We start from the raw sequence: 16,426 nt of genomic DNA on the forward strand, positions 1-16,426 counted from the left end.
CCCAAATCCACAGCCTGAGTGTCGCCTGTCCAGGATAGCAGCCTCTCCGTTACTTTCCCATTCCCTATTTTCTCATCCTTGCACTAACAGTGAGAAGGAGGATAATAATCCAGTTAGGAAGCATTTCTAAGAAAAAAAAGTGTATTTATTGGCCCAAACCTTTTGTGCTAAGTAGAGAAACTACAGCTCAAAGGCTTCGTATTTGAAATGGTGGTTGGTGGTTGGCTGTTCAGCTTTGCAGCAATAGGTTGGTTTTCTGGGAAAACTCCTTACAAAGTTGAGTAAATCATTCTTCTTCCACCACCATTCTCAGAAGGAAAGCAGGGTTCTGCTTTATTCTGCATCCATCTTTACAAGAAACCTGAGGCTGTAAGGGCCAGCTGGGGCTCTCTTTTTCTGTCTTCATGAAAGCTCCAGGTTTTGTCCTGGCTGCTGTAACAGCGGGGTGCTTGGGTGGGAGGAAATTAGGCACCCATTTGCACTTGGATTCATCCACTGCCTATTCCGTTTTGACTTTCCCCAACAATAGGAATCCTGCCACTCCTTTCATTTGCATCCAGGAGATAGCTGAGCAGGCACTTTTGGCGTGCAGAAGCACCCCCTCATCTCTCAGAGGCATCCCTTGGGCCCCCCTTGCAGGCCGATTGCAGGGGGGTGCCAGGAGGGAGGTCCGGGGGGGCTGACAGGTCCATGGGGAGATGGGGGGCCCCGGGGCTGCACCGCACCGGTGACCACGCTTGGCAGGAGTCCTCAATACAAGTCTCGCCCGTCTCCTTGTGTTTGCGTTCTTCAAAGATAACTGGATATGTGCGTAAGGTTTTCACTCCTGTAGCTGGCAGTGTGTACAGGAGTCCTTGTAATAATAATTAGCTGTAAATATTTTGCATCTAATTCTGAAAGGTTACTTCAAAGGAACATTTCTTCATATCGCTTGGGATCTTTTCTTCTGTTGAAATACACATTCATGAGTGAAGTACTGCAATTACAAGGATGTTTAGAGAATCACAAAGGTATTTATTCTTGTCCTGGCTAGTTTATAGTAGCAAAAATTGCAAGTGGAAAGGCTAAGAAAATGTATTCTAAAAACAAATGTGTAATTGTTTTGTTGAGAGTTAGAGTCAACAGTGTTTATTCATGAGGCTTAGCTGCCCCAGGCGAGAGCAATCAGACTGGAGGTACCACCTCCTGTATCCTTGTTCTCTTTAATTGGAGCCATAGCCTTGGATGCCCCGAGGCGAAGGGCCGTCTCTAACTGTATTCTGTTCGGTTTATGAACATTTGAAAGTGCAGTGGAAAAAACCATTCTTTTGTTTAGACAGTTTCAGGCTTCCCCTCCCTTTTCTGTTCAGCAAGTGAAAATTGTATGTCAAAATTAAGCTCTCGAGCAGCTATAGATTTTGCATGTAATGTGATACTCCAATGGCCACATAGTTTTGCAGCGCGTCTGTTGTTAGGCCTAGGAGCGGAGCTGTGCGTCACCAGCAAGCACAGGGATGGAGAGCTGCAGTCAAGCTCCCGCGCCGTCTGCAGCCGGGGCCCGCCGGGGCTCTCGGCAGCAGCACCGGCAGCTTCAGGTGCCCGTAGGCAGCCTGGCGTGCCACGCTGTCCCCCGTCGTGCTCCCTCTCCCAGCGCACGCGTTCTTTTACAGGAAATCAGAGCATATTTTAACAGTTTCACTGCAAATTCCTGTGTCACTTCACTTCTATTTTTGGGCCCTGGTGAGGGTACCTAGTGCAGCTACCAGCCTAGAGACAGATTCAATAAAAGATTCAATAAAACTTCTCTCCGGCTGCCTCCCAGCAGAAGCCCAAGTGGGGGCATGCAGCACAGGAGGTGGCTGGCGTCTCTTGTTGAATCTACCCCTGAGTTTATCCAAGCTCTTCCTGAGTGTTTTTGTACTCTCTCTACTGTAAAATCCTGATTTCCTCATGACATCTTTATGCAACGCTATGGTTAAGTGCTTTCTCCTTCTGTCAGCACTGCCAGTCTCAAACTGCTTGAAGCTTTTAGCTGCAAAATAAGAAGCGTGGTCTGGCTCGGGGCGTGAGGAGAGTCCTCCGTGCTCTCTTCAAGCACCAGCCTAGTCTGCTAGAGCCCTGCCTCGAGGGAAGGCTCTCCACTTGGGACAGATACCGCTGCTAGAGCGGATGGCTGTGATCCTGCAGCCTTGAGTCAGACCTGAGTAAAAACAATAGCCACAGCCTATCTCATCTCATCTCATCTCATCTCATCTCATCTCATCTCATCTCATCTCATCTCTGCGCGAGTACTCGTGCTGTCCCCACACCCTGGCATTCCAGCACCTTCAAGAGATTAGCGCAGGCTCGGCATGGAGTCCCTCATGTGGTCTGCTCATGCTGCGTGTAAGGTGTTGGTGGTCAGATAGCATCTTGAAAAGAGAAAACAAGAATATACCCCGTCTAAGCTTCACTTTCACGTTGCACCAGCCCAACGCCTGGCCAGGCTGCTCTGAGAGGAGAGTTCAAGCAAGTAACGCCCAGTGTTGTCATCTTGGTTTGCACATTCGAGGGCTGAACCGAGAACACTAAATAAACATCTGAGAGTGCACCCTGCGTGCACCACTTACCCATCAATCTGCTGCCTTTCTGGAAGGGTGTTAAGTGGTTTCCGCTGCCATCAATACTACTTTAGGTTTCTTCTGTCCCTCTTCAAGCTGGCTTTGTCCCCTGTTGAGTCCGGCTGCAGCTGGAGGTAGGTAAGAAGGGAAAGGGACAGTGTGACAGGTGACGGATGGGATGAGTCCTTGGCTCCAGGAACACTCGTCCTTCACTCGCAGCGACTCGCTGCTGGTTCATCCTCCTCTGTAGGTCTGTGCGAATGGAGATTTCAGGCTCTTCAGAGCCCTTCTGGCAGAATGGCCTTTCATTTGCCACGTCTTCTTAAAACAAAGTTACTGAGTGGTTTACAGATATCCCAGATTTTCTAGGCTATCACTCCAGTCATATCTTCACTGCGGCAAATACCAAGGCTTTAAAAGGCACCTATTTATTTAGCTATTTCATGCAACTGGCAAGGCTTAAGAGCCGTCCCTGAATGATATCGATTCTAGTAAGAAGTATGTCATAGCTCTGGAGGCTGTTATCTAAATAATCACATGCTTTCTGGCGTGCAGTTTTCAGATTTGAGTTATTAGATTTAAACTTCTGGTCTTCTTAGGAAAACACCTCCCCTTCCATCCCTTTTCATTGCCCCTGATCCAAGGTGGGACCGTCTAGAGGATGGCGTAATATTTGCTGCGTATTTGCCTTGACGAATGGCTAATTCCCACTCGGATTCGTGGGGGTTTGCTGTGCACCGGGGACAGCAGGCTCCTTGGCTTCCTTGCCGAGAATATTTGTTTAAATGCAGCAAGTCCTTTCTCCAATGTTGTCTTTGCAAAATGTGGAGGGGTGAGCCTTTTGATGTTTGTATTTACAGTGTTTTCACATCTGGATGTCATTTGTGACACAGGCTCTCCTCCTTTTTCTATCCCTGTGTCTTCCTGTAAAATTCATTTTGAACATATAAGCTCATGTGGCTTTAATGTGTAGTAGTCGGCCAATGTATTTAGCAGGCCTGTAGTAGGCCAATAAAGAGGTACCTTGGGTCATGCTGTGCGCTCTTGTAAATTTATCCCGAATTAACCCTGATTGGCATCCAGCTCCCCTGCTGTAAAGATACAGATGTGCGCGCTCTCCAACATCTGCTCTTTCACAAGGAGCTGTGCCATAAATCCACGAACCCCGGTGACCTGGAGTCTGGGCTGAGGGTTCGGGGATGCTTCTGCTCCTGTGCTCCACAGTCAGGAGAGCTCGCCGGGACGGGTACCTGCAGGACGCGGGCGGCAGCGCTGCTGGCGGAAGGGCAGCTCCATCCTTGCGTTTTCACACGAAAATCCCGTTGGTGTTGCAAGAGGGTGTTCTTCTCCCTGAGCAACACCAAGATACGGCCTCCGGTGTAAATCCTTCTTGTGGCTCCCCGTTTCATGCAAGTGGTTTGAATATCCTCGTCCAACAGGTTTCTTTGGGGCTTGTATTAATTCAGCTTCATCTTTTAAAATGCAAACTTGGGCATGGCGGAGCAGGCTCTTTCAGCTGCCTTTACTTGCAAAGGAAAGCAGGGGAAGGAGATCAGTCAGAGCAGCCAGAGCGTCGCTGCAGTCCTGCAGTCAGCCAGGATGCAAAAGGAAAAACATACCCATCAATTTCTAAATGTCAGCAGAGATCCCCTGGAAATTATTTATTGCGTCTGCTGTCGTATTTAATGATTTAACAATATACTAATAATCATAATATATTAACTTTGTGTAGTGATATACCAATCAATATAAAATAATGAACACATCTAATGGATTTAATAGTATACAGATGTTTGCCGCCTTTCTCCCTGAAGATTTTCAGATAATTTCTCAAGGCCAGCTGAAAACCGCGCTCAGGCGGTGCCATTCCCCCACCCAAGAGGCAGTCGCGGTGCCGGGGCCACGTGCAGACACCGCGAAGGCGGCAGAGCAGCCGTGCGAGGGCAGGCAGCGCAGGACGGGGCGTTTCGGGTGCACGGCGAGCGCGCGGGGGGCTGCGGGCTGGGGAGGGGGCCGCGCGTGAAGGCTGCGCGTGGGCGCGCCGGCCCCGCTCCGGCAAGGGGAGAGGGAGGGCAGGGGCTCACCCCGTCGCCATGAATCATGTTTGCTGCTGCAGGCACTAACCAGGCGTGTCAGGCAGCGTGGATCGTTGGCCCCCGTGGCCATTGATTAACCATTTATTAAAGCACCTATGAATCACTGCAATAGTAATTATATTTTAAATATACCTGCTAACAACTGTTTTGCAATGTGAAGGTTAATCACAATTAAACATTTCCTTTGCTTTTCCCTTCTCCCTCCGCCCCGATCCAAATCCCCTGCGGGTCTGAGTGCATCGCAGGGGCACAGAAGGCTGCAACTCACGTGGAAAACAGAGGGAAAGGAGTCCAGCCTCAGCCCATCAGCAGAACGGGGTGGGAAGGAAGCGTGTGCGCGCACACACACAGTGCACGCCGTGCGCGCACACGCGCGCACACACGTCCCTGCAGGGAGCATTAACACGCGCTCCACGCGCTCTCCAGCCATGCACACGCACACAGTCTGCGCACACAGAGCCCACACGCACACCCTGCGCGCACCGCCACTGCGAACGCCCAGGTACCGGCTGTGCGCGCGCACACGCACAGACCGCGTACACACACACGCAAACGGCGCACAGCGTGCATGCACGCTGCGCGTACGCCCAGGCCGCGCACATCAATACAGACTGTGCACACACTTAGACGCCGTGCACGCGCAGACCGTGCGCGCGCACACACGCTGTGCACACGCGTAGCTGCTGTGCACGCGCAGACTGTGTGCACGCACACGCTGTGCGCGCACTGACCGTTCACGCAGGCGGGGGTCACGCACGGACCGCACGAAGCCGTAGGCCGCGCGTACGCGCACGCCGCGCGCTGTGCACCTACAGACCCTGCACGCACGCGCAGATTGCACACGCGGCTCGTGCGCACCTGTGCACACCGCGGGCGCGCGGGCCACGCGCAAACGCCCCCCGCGCACGTGGGTTCGGGCCGCGCCCGCACAGCCGGTGCACACCCGCGCGCACGCTGCGCACCCAGACAATGCACAGGCGCGCGGGCAGCGCCCGCGCGGACCGTGCGCTCAGGCTCGCGCGCACACGCACGCCCACAGAGCGCGCACCCCCCCGCCCCCGCTGCGGGACCGCGTGCACGCGCGCGCCCCGCGGCCGCTGCCTCGACGGCGGGTCCCGCGCGTGCCCCGCGGCGGGGCGGGGCAGGCGGGCGCGCGCGAGGCGCGGCGCGGCGCGCGGGGCGGCGGGGATCCGCGTCTCGTGGCTGGATTGGTCTCGCCTGGCGGCGGGCGGGCGCGGGGCGGGAGGCGCTCGGCGCGGCCGCGCGGAGCAGTCGCGCCGCGGAGCGCCCGAGGAGCGGCACCGCCGCCGCGGAGCGGAGCGGGCTTCGGCGCGGTTCCTCCTCGTCCATGTTTGGGAATAATGGCTACCGAGGCGTGAATCACAAAAAGAAAGAGAGAAAGAAACCCGCCGCCGGGGGAAGCCCCTAGATGGGGCCGGGCTGGGGCTGCCTGCGGCGCTGATCGCTCCCCCTTCTCTCCCTCGTCGGATGCCGGCCGGAGCCGCCTGGGTCGCTCTTTTTGCTGCTTTTTTTGCCTTTTTTTGGTGTGTCTGTGGGCTTTTCGCCCCCTCGCGTGCTTTTTTCGCCCCGCCGCGGCCCCGCGGGTGATGGACCCCTAGCGCCGTCTGCGCGGCGGCTCCGGGGCTGAGCGGGCGGCGGGGGCGCAGCCCCGCCGGGGCGAGGCGGAGGGGGCGCAAACTTTGAGCCCCGGGTTCGGCCGGGGGGGAGGGGGAAAAAAAAAAAAAAAAACCACCCAACCCAGTCGAGGGGGGAAAAGGGAGGAAAAAGCAAGGAGAAGGAGCCGCGCTGCCCGCGCCCCCCGACAGCGCGCAGGAAGAGGAGCGAGCGGCGGAGGACTGCGGCGGGAGGAGGCGGAGGCGCCGCGGCGGGGGCCGGCGGGACCCCCGGGGCACCTCCGGGCCGGGCGCCGCGTTGTGCCGCGGCGGGGGGGCCCCGAGCGGCTTCGCGCCGCGCCGCGCCCGCGGGGGCCGCCCGGCCTCGCCTTGTGGATTATCCCGCGGGGGCCCGGCTCGCCGGCGGGGCTCGCCATGGTCTGCGCGCCGCGGGGTAAGTAGCGGCGGGGCGGGTGGGGCCTGCGGGCCGGGGACCCCCACCCCCGCGGGGCTCGGCTCCGCTCCTCTCCCTCTCCTCTCCCTCTCCTCTCCGCTCCTCTCCCCCTCCCCGGCCCCCCTCTCGGCGGGGGAAGTGTTTTTCAGCCGGGCTGCGGGAGCCGGGGAGTTCGGCGGCTTTGCGGTCAGACGGGAGAAGGAAATCGCCGTGTTTTCCGCCCGGTGCGATGGTTGTGTGCGTGCGGTTTTTTTGTGTGTTACTTCTTCTCTCTCTCTCTTTTTTTTTTAAATTTTTTTTTATTTTGGTGGTGTCTCTTTGGGTGCCGTCGACGAGGTGGTTTGGTTTTTCCGGCCGCTGGCTGCCGGCCCCCCGCCCCAGCCCTCTCCGGTCGGGGGGCGGCTGGCGTCCCTGGCTCCCCGCGGGTGCTGAGGTGCGGAGGGGCAGAAGCCGGCCGGCGCCCGCCCCGCAGGCAAACCGAGGGGCTCTCCCTACGGATTTACGGAGAAGGGGGTTTTGGGGGGGGGGGAGACGGGGCGCGTTTAAATACAAAAAAAAAAAAAAAGAGACGTAGCGGCGAGGAGCTGCCGGGATGCGATGTGCTCCCAAACTGCCTTTTTTCACCCCATTTCGCGCATTCCTCCACTGCGACCGCATCCCTTCCCCCCCCCCCCCGACCCCACTTCCAGGAGGGGGGGGTGATCGCTGCCTTCGTCGGGGCGCAGAGGGGGGGGGCCGGGGCGAGTCCCGCTGGCAGCACCCGCGCCCCTGGGCCCGGGCGGCCCCGGGCTGCTCCCGCCCACGGGTGACCGCGGCGGCGCGGCCCGGCAGCCGTCCGCAGACCGGCTTTGGAGGCGCGTCGGTGGTCCCCTTCAGCAGAACAGCGCGAGTTGGCTCTTCGGGGTGTTTTCTCGGCAGGCCGGGTGTTGGAGCGGGCTGCCGTTTGGGGACGATGTGTGTCTGGGATTGCTGGCTATTAAAAACGGTAACAAACCTCCAAATCTGGAGCTGGCGGTTAACCCCTTGGGCGCAGGCCAGAGCCCCTCCAGTCACAAAGAAGAGCAAGTTTTAAAATGGTCTTCGTGGTTTTTTTGTTGTTTGGTTTTTTCCATGTGTCTTTTGGCTTGAGAAATCAGCCGTCCGCCTCCCCGAGCCTGGCAGATTGTGCTGGCCACGCCGAAACACGGGGCACGGGTGGGCTGCCCAGGCGTCGTTCCTGTCCCTGCCTCTGCTTCTGTGCCCCCTCCGCTTACCTTGAAAGAAAAATTTAATCCAATTAAGAAATAAAACCTTGTGTGTTTAAAAGTGACAAATTTGAAAGGGGGGGGGGGGGGGTGAAGTAGGATTTCCAGGTCACTGGTTAACTAGAAATGGTTTGGAAAGAGAGCTCAGGAATAAGGCGAGGGCAGAGGGAAGGAAAGGGGGACCTTCTTAAATGGCAAAGGCTTGTATGTCTCTCTGGAATTTAAACTGGTTTTTAGGCTTGTAAAATCTTCTTGAAGTTGCGCGTTTATCTCAGGAGGCTGCTTGCTAGCTAATCTTCTCAAGGCATGTCCTGATTTTTTGTAACATTACAGTATCTGAGGTCCTTTTAACCTAATTTTGTAACAAAGATAATTTCTTGTTATGTAAGTTACTGTTCTGAATGATTGCTTTGGGTCTCGGAGATCGTCCTTAACCGCTCTCCCCTGTGCCGCAGAAACTGGAATTATTTACTTCGTTATCAATTCTTGAGAGAAAGCCTCGCTCAGCTGGAAAAAGGCTGCTAAGGCATTACGGGAAAATAAGGTCTTCCCATTCTTCTTTCTAGAGAGTTAAATCTCTGGTCATCCCTGATCAGAATTTCCTTCAGAGGTTTATGTTTATGTATAAATCCGATTTTCCCCACATACAGACTTACAAGGGCGAGCTGCTAGATTTGTACGCACAGCATTAACTTCCTACAAGTGGCAGGCTCCTAATGCTCTCCAAGAATTTTCTTCTTTGCTGACAACAGCTCCCTAAAACTGCCCTGTGCTAAAGCCAAAAGGTACTAGCTTGGGCTGCCCGATTTTCTTTTCCAGCGGAGATTAATGCTATAAAACAAGGAAGGCAGTATTTTATTTAGTTGGATACCAAGTTTTTGCTAGTACAGAGTGATTTTTTTTATTTTATTTTATTTGGAAGGTGGGTTATTCTGAGTGAAACCTTAAGCCTTGTTTATCAGAGAGGGGCAGTCTGTTCTCATAAATAAACGAAGGAGCAAAATATATCCCGGTGTTATTCTATCGGCACATGCAGTCATCTGTTGGACCGTGTGGCCTGTGCTGGCTAAATCGAATAGCAGTGTCACCAGTAGCTCTGGTATTTTTAAGTTAAAAAAGGGATTGGAGTATGCTTCGAATTCCAGTGATGAACTACAGACTTTTAGCAGTAGTTGATATTTATTTTGCTCTGATTTCGCAAGAACGTTGCGATTTGAAGTGCTAACTTTTGGTAAGGAGTGCAAATGTTAGTGTTTGCTGCTGTTGCTTTTTAAACTAAAAACTGTGAAGATGTTTAATGGTGATATGTTGACAAAAGTGGCAGTGAAAAGGGCTGCATTCTTCAGTGAGCCAGTCTGTGCTGTACGGTACTTTTGGAAAGCACAGATGTGTATGTCATTTTCTGCCTCAAATCTTCTCTTTTTTTTTTCTTTTTTTTTTTTTTTTTTCTCTCCTTCCCCCCTTGACTCCCAGCATCCTTAGGTTGAGTGACCCATAATGGCTAGGGACTGTGCTGTCTTGGAGTCTGGATATATTTGAATATGAAGCAGTCTTTCTAAAGCCATTACAGAAGATTCAGTCAAGTAAAATTATTTGTATCATCAGAATAGGAGATGTAAGCTGGTTAATTTTAATGACTTTGTGAATTTACAAGACCTGAAGTCAGGCAGGTACAAGAATGTGTTGCTCTTTGCTTGATAGCATGTTTGAGTAAAGATTGGCATTCTGTATCAGAAATAGAAATTTTAGCATTTCTTGCAGTCTTTTATCCTTCTGAATAAAGATGGAAATTCTGAACTAGGTAAAGAAACATATGGTTTTACCAGAAATGATTTCCTAGGCTGATCAATTACCGGGAGATGTAATGAGAAATATACTCCCTAGGGAGAGGAAGGAGGGATTGCCATTACGTAATATCCCTTGGGAGAATTTCTGCATCGCATAATGGGGTTGGTGATGGAGCATTTGGGGAAAATGCCTATGGATAGGAATTTGTTCTTCAGATTTCTGTAAGCAAAACATACTACTGAAAAATAGGCTTGTTAAAAGTAGTACCGATACGTTAGTAGGTGGGTGCTTTGCCTCCATACACATTTCTTTTGTTCTCATAACTACGATGTAAGCGATTAGGTAACCGTAAGATTAAAACGTCCACAAAATGAGAGATGCTAGTGAATAATTTCCTTACTTATTTCACACCAAGGGTAAACCATTAAGGGCTTATGTTCTGTTCTAGGCTTCATTAAATTATTTCTGTTTATCTATTGAAAGTAGGTCCTAAGGAAGAGCAAATCTCTAGGCTTCATGGGGTAAACACGAATGACCTTATCCTCGTGCTGGTGGAAGTGGAATATATAGAAATGCGTGTACGTGATGATGTGGATTCAATAAAACTTGGTAGCCGGATACGCGTTTTCAGAGTCCTCATAATATCCCAAGGACTGCCTAGGAGCTGACTTTTAGATGGAGAAGGAAGCACTTGTTAAAAATGACTTAAGTACAGCCGTACGTTTTTAGTAACAGTTGCCTTAAACAGGAAAATAATTCATTTCCACACACCTGCCCGTCAGCATTTTGCATGCTCGGAGTCCAGAGCGAGCAGTTAGCCTCCCGGAACCGAACGCCAAGCTGGCCGGCAGTGCCTGCCCGCGCACGGGCTCGGAGGTGTTAAAACCAACAGAGGAAAAAGGTGAGCGATCTTAACACCTCTGTCACTGCTGGGGAATTCGCCTAATTTGAGTTGCTCGTTTAAAATCTGAGTGCTGGTGATTCTCGTTAATTTTTCGAATGGCTTGCCCAGCTTTTGTCCCTTGAGTTACAAGTGTGTTGCAGCCTTGCGGGTTCCTCTGAGAATCGCCTTTACGCGGATTCCAGCAGCCGAGGTGGTGCCGAGCCCCGACGGCGGCTCTGCTGATGGAGGCAGGTTTGCACAGCTATCGCTGGTTTTAGGAAGTTAAAGGTGCAATGGCTGTTCCGAAGTCCAGGCCCCGATTTCAGCGTTTCATTGATCATATTTTGTAGTATTTTGTGTGCCACCTCGTGGCTGCCGGCACACATTGCAGTCGTTGAGGTGTGGCTGGGTTTCGTAGGACGGTCACAATTTTAGTCTCTTGATGGTTTTATTTTGTGGCTCGGTTTAGTGTCGGTTATCCCTTCTGATTCGCCTCGCGTTGACTCAGTTGTGCGATCTTGATCACTGGAAATGCAAGCCAGAGTGGTGGCCGCTCACTGCTCACCAGTGTGTTGCTTCCACAGTTTGAGGCAGTTCTTGGCTTTCCAAAAAGGTGAAAACGGTGCTGGATTTAAGCACTGAGAGTTTGCATAAAGGAATTAGCGGTGTTTCTGCACCCTGTAGGAAAGGTCACCGTCAAGGAAACTGAAAATATATCTGACTGATACTGGTGGAAGGACTTGATTGCAGATGGTGATGCTGGGGTGGTAATCTTCCTCGCTGCCCTGCCCCATTGCCCTGCCGGAGTTTTACAGACGGTGACCCCAGCATTAACCGTCTCACCGGCACGGTTTGGCCTGAGAGCAGCTCTCAAGGCAGCTAACGTCATTTTAAATGGTGAGAATGGCAACCTGTCATCGTTGGTTCTTGTAACCTTAAACCAGGATGGTGCTGTTGACATGGATATAGAAAAATAGGTTCTCCAAAAGATCCATTTGTACCTTTTATGGCTGCGTTGAAAGGGTTAAAGACAAATAAAATGTGTATACTTTGATACTATAAAAATAAACCTTACTTTCTGGTGGGTGGTAGGAGAAGAGTTAGAGTTTACACAAAGACAGCATTTCAAGGTGGCTGTTTATGTTGTTACCAAAGATATTTCTAGCTTGCTTACAAAATGAGATTGTTTTAAAAAATATTTTTAATTTTGAAAGTATTCAGCCTAGCTTATGTTCTTGTCGAAAAAATGTTACAGTTAAACTGCCGTGGAAGGTAGCTACGAGATTTTTAATATTGAGTTAAAGCAAGCTGGGTATGTTGTTTGCCATAACGTTTCTGTGGGGCGTAAAAAACATCTGTATGTGGCTGCTGTTTCTGCAGCAACTGCGATACCAAAGGAGACTCAGGGACGTAACAGATATAAATCTTGGGGTTTTTTCCCATGGAATAATCAACAATAAAACGCATTTAGGCTGTTAAGATACCTGCAAGTAGGTCCTTCCTCCAAAGCTGTAGGTTATAAAGTTATAGTATAGTCTGCCTTCAGAATGGTTGGAAATCCTTCATAAATATCTCTTTACCACATACCTTCTATCTCCCTGGATGATTGGCTCTCTAGCAAAGCCTTCCGTAGAGGGTGTACTGTAATCCTTTTATGTTACTTCTTCAGTGCAGATTACGCAGCAAGAAATAATTAGGAGATTAATTTTCACCTGTCACTGCCAATAATAGATAACCTTGATACAGTGACAGGGCTAGGAATTTGGGGAGCGGAAAAGCGTTTAACCCTGTAGTGATTGCTGCAGGGACCAGGCAGAAAATGGTTGCCAGAACATGACCTCCCTGCTCGCTGTCACGAAAAGGGAGAGACGTGTTAGTCTTTCAGCTTCCTTGTCTCCCGCGAACGCTTTGCCTTTATCCGCAAACGTGCGCTGTGAAATTCGCTCTGTGCCGCAACGGTGCCACGCGCGCCTCGTGCTAATCAGCCCGGAGCAGACGTCGGAGACCTTTGTAGCCTAGCCTTTTAATTCAAATGCAGTTCTGTTGCTTTTCATGATTTCAATTCCCAATCTGACTGGTATTCCTAGTCTGCTAGGGAAAGGAGCAAACTAATGAAGATGGCTTCATTAGGCAGAGTGCAATTTAGCCCTTGCTTCTCTCCAACAAATGCAGCTGAAAAAACGTCCCAGAAGTAAGCGTGCTTTTGGTCTTCAGAGAAAGCGGAGCTGAGGTGTTTCTGCTCCCTTTCAGAATTAATTACTAGCTCCCATCAGGTGAGCTTAAAACCATAGCCTACGCTCTAAGACAGTGAAGGTAAATGGGAAGAAAAAACCCAACACCTTTCCCCCTCCGCTTCTTTTTTATTTTTTTCTTTTGTGTTGAAGTTTAAATCTACAATCTGTTGAAAATGTAATGGGAAACCATCCTACAGAAAATGCCATTATTCATATCATCCCGAGCTCATTTATTTTATCTGCAATAGTAATGATAAGACAGGCTGCTTGGCAATGCTGATAAGCTGAGAAATATCTTACAGCTATTTGTAAAAGTTAAAGCAGATCTTGGTACAGAGAGATAGGGAAACTGATGAGCCTTTGGGCAATCTGCAGAGCTGATAAAGATTTTAATAGGAAGGCCTCATTAGGATTAGGGAGAAGATCCATTATCTGGGATTTACGCAACACAAACGGTGGGGCAACTTTAATTTTTCCTTCTTTGTGCATTAAATTCTGTTGCTGAATGTGAAGCCTTTTAACTCTGATCTGGATCTCTTGGTACGTTCAAGGATCCATCACCGGCTGTTGGCTGAGCAAAGATGGAAGGGCAGTGTGTGTGGGAATGTGTTTGCCACACGTGAGAAATGCCAGAAAGCCATCGTGTTCAGGGGCTGGTCAGCTTTTGGAGGTGCAGAAGTAGAGTTGTTTGCGGGTGCCTGGGCGGGAGGTGTTCTCAGTAGTGTCTCTTTTCTGTTGTAAACAGTATTTCTAATCTTTTGGTCCTGAAGAGCATCTTTAGAAAGAAATTAACCTGTTGCTGTTGTGCTGGTTCTCTGGATGGTGAGACTGAAATGCTGTTACTGGAGTGGATAGCTTGTCTGCCCAGTTCAGCCTAATGGGGTGCTAACTCCAAGTCCCGCAACGGTGGCTTTTTTACTAGTTGTGATCACTGTATGGATAAAACTACTCTAGTAGAGGAGCTGCCTCCAGTGCAGCTGGAGTTGGTATGGTAGGAGTGCTCTGCCATGGGTGACCTGATGGAGTGGTTTGGTAGTTATACAACAGGGCTGATTTTAGCAGCACGTGCATTCTTGGATGTGTGATGTACAAAACGTTCACTTTTTGCGGACCCTTAGTGTGTGCAAACACCTATCACGTGGGCTCAGCTGTGTTACTCCTCATACTGAGCATGATATGTAAGGTGCATGTAAGCTGCTGAAAGAGCATTCGTTTATCCAGGGTTTACAGATGTATTTAATATTTTTTTCTCGAGGACCATCCAGACTTTTTTTGTGGTCGAACTGGATTGTAAAGCAGGAGGGGAAGCCACGCTGGAACATTCTTTGGTTTGCTTTTGAGGTCCAAGCCATGTTGTAACCTGATTCTGCTAACCTACAGTTTAAACCGTTTTTACGCACAGCTGACGAGATCTAGTTGAACCTCTAATGCAGGTGAAGGGTTTTGTTAGGTGATATCCACGCTGGCTGCGAAATGCCACCTGCGTGACCACGCCTGTGCTTGGGAGCTGGTTTGTTCCCTGCGTGGAGCACACGGGAGTACAGGAGCCTCAGCTTCTTCCCCGTTCCCATGGCACAGACCAGCTCCTCTCCTGCTGCTGCATCAAATAATCCCAGTGGTAACTGCAGTAACATTGCTTCCCGGGAAGAGTAATATTTGGAAAGTATGTTCTTGTCTTTTCAGTCATCTTTAGTACCATGCAGCAGCCAAAAACCAACAGGGAGCGCAGCACCATGAGCCACAGAGAAGTCTGTTCCAGACTGTAGCTCAGGATCTGCTGCTTTAAACCAGTGGTTTCGTAGGGCCTGCAGCGGACGGTGTAATGATAGATTTAACTCCAAGTATTCCATCTTCCATGTGCTTAAGGAACTCATTCAGAGCAGCTGCAGCTGTAATCCCCTACCCTCTGCCCGCACCGGCGTGGAGACAGATGGGCAGGGCTGGGAGGAGAGCACCCTGCTCCTACTGCCAGGACAAAAATACATTTCTCATAGCGGGTTGGTGTCAGTTTATTGCAGCTTGTTCATAACAAGTCACAGTTTATGTCAGCGAACCAGCGTGGCCTCCTAGAGAACTAGCGCTATTTGCACATAACATGTTGCTCCAGCAAGGCTGCCATTTGAGACGTTTCTAATATTTATGTTTGATATGAATGAAACTTTTTGTTTTGTCTGTAGACCGCAACGGAACTGGAGCTGACTCGTATCAGGAGTGCCTTGATAACAAGCAAGGTATGAGATCAAGTCTCTCCAACATGGGCACTTGGGACTGATTTAGCTTGATTTCTTGCAGCTGAATTGGTTGCTGTCTCTGTCTCCCTCGCTCTCGCTGTCTCCCCTTTTTTTTCTTTTTTTCTCCTCCCCTCTCCCCCTGCCCCCGTCTCTAAGCCAATTCACTGTTAACAGTTCCATGTCAGCTAACCTGGTAGCTCAGGGTCTCATTAAACATTTGTGATAAGGCTTCTCGTTTCTAGCACCCCAAACCCTCTGTTATTAAGGGAGGAAGTGGGAAGGTTGTAAAACAAAAGTAGCACGTGCGCTTGCTTGCAGCTGTCTTCTTCCTTGAGGTTTAGTTGCACAGCCAAGCAGAGAAATGTTCAAGTAAAAGTTGAGTTAAGGGAAGGCACATGCTAGGCTGGGTTGCCTTAATGCCAGACATCCTGGGATAATTTGTGTGCTGACATGCTGACTCAGACTTGTCCAGCCCGATGTCTTCTCCTGTGGCAAGTTGATAAGAGCTGGAAAAGTCTCTTGTGACTTACAAGGGAGTGATGATGGTGAGGGAGGAACCTGTTATCCTTCTACTGTAAGCATGGAAAGAAGAGCCACATCAGTAGAAATGACAACTGTAAAAGTATCTCAGAAGCAGGACCCAAAGGCGAGGTTACTGATTTTGTATTTAGAAAAAGGGTTGGTGTATTATGTTCTCTTCAGATGTCCTCTCTGAGAGCTGCAATCAGAAGTGCTACTCCATCGCCATAGCCATGTAGTGAGTGTTGAACCTTCTGGTAATCAGGGAGAACAAGCACCCCTCAGTCCAGGATTTCATTCATGATGAGCTACAGCAAAGAGATAAGAGGAAATGCTTATCCTGACCAGGTTATGGGCATCAGTTACGTGTCAGCTTTTTACCCTGCTGTTGACCCAGACCTGTGACAGTAGCTAAAATGATCATTTGCTGAAATCCTGACCCTTCTTGCATAATTTTCTAAAGTAGTACCAAGAAACACAAAAAACCTGTCCCAATTTTGGTGCTTGGTTGGGTTTAATTTTCCGCTGGTGTCTTCACTTTCAGTATCCATCAATCAGTGTTATATGTGCTTCAAGTCAAAGCTGCCGTGAAGTGCATTCCCCCTGCTGTTGTGGGGTTTGGGGTGGGGTTGTTTTGGGGGGCTTGGGGGGGGGGTGGTGTTTGTTTTGTTTCCTTCCTCAAAAAAAAAAAATCACGTTGTCTCTCTGGTGACCTTTGTGCTCATCTTTTTTCACTATTTTTCTCTACTGATTGTGGTAAATACCTAATCATTGCTAAGCTTTCA

General features: G+C 50.2%; 1 protein-coding gene across 22 annotated transcripts in view; it reads left to right on the plus strand.

Moving 5' to 3' along the window:
* FBRSL1 (fibrosin like 1) overlaps positions 1–16,426 on the plus strand; it is a 554,989-nt gene that overhangs the window by 438,649 nt on the left and 99,914 nt on the right. For 16 of the 22 annotated variants that reach the window (XM_075516665.1, XM_075516674.1, XM_075516686.1 and 13 more), the window contains one exon: positions 15,069–15,122. The exons of the other annotated variants lie outside the window; for them this stretch is intronic. In XM_075516665.1, coding sequence (XP_075372780.1) covers positions 15,069–15,122 — 54 coding nt within the window. The remainder of the gene's footprint in view (positions 1–15,068; positions 15,123–16,426) is intronic. 22 annotated transcript variants of the gene reach the window in all.

The sequence above is a fragment of the Mycteria americana genome, chromosome 13, assembly GCF_035582795.1.
Source record: "Mycteria americana isolate JAX WOST 10 ecotype Jacksonville Zoo and Gardens chromosome 13, USCA_MyAme_1.0, whole genome shotgun sequence".
In the NCBI taxonomy this organism is placed as follows: Eukaryota; Metazoa; Chordata; class Aves; order Ciconiiformes; family Ciconiidae; genus Mycteria; species Mycteria americana.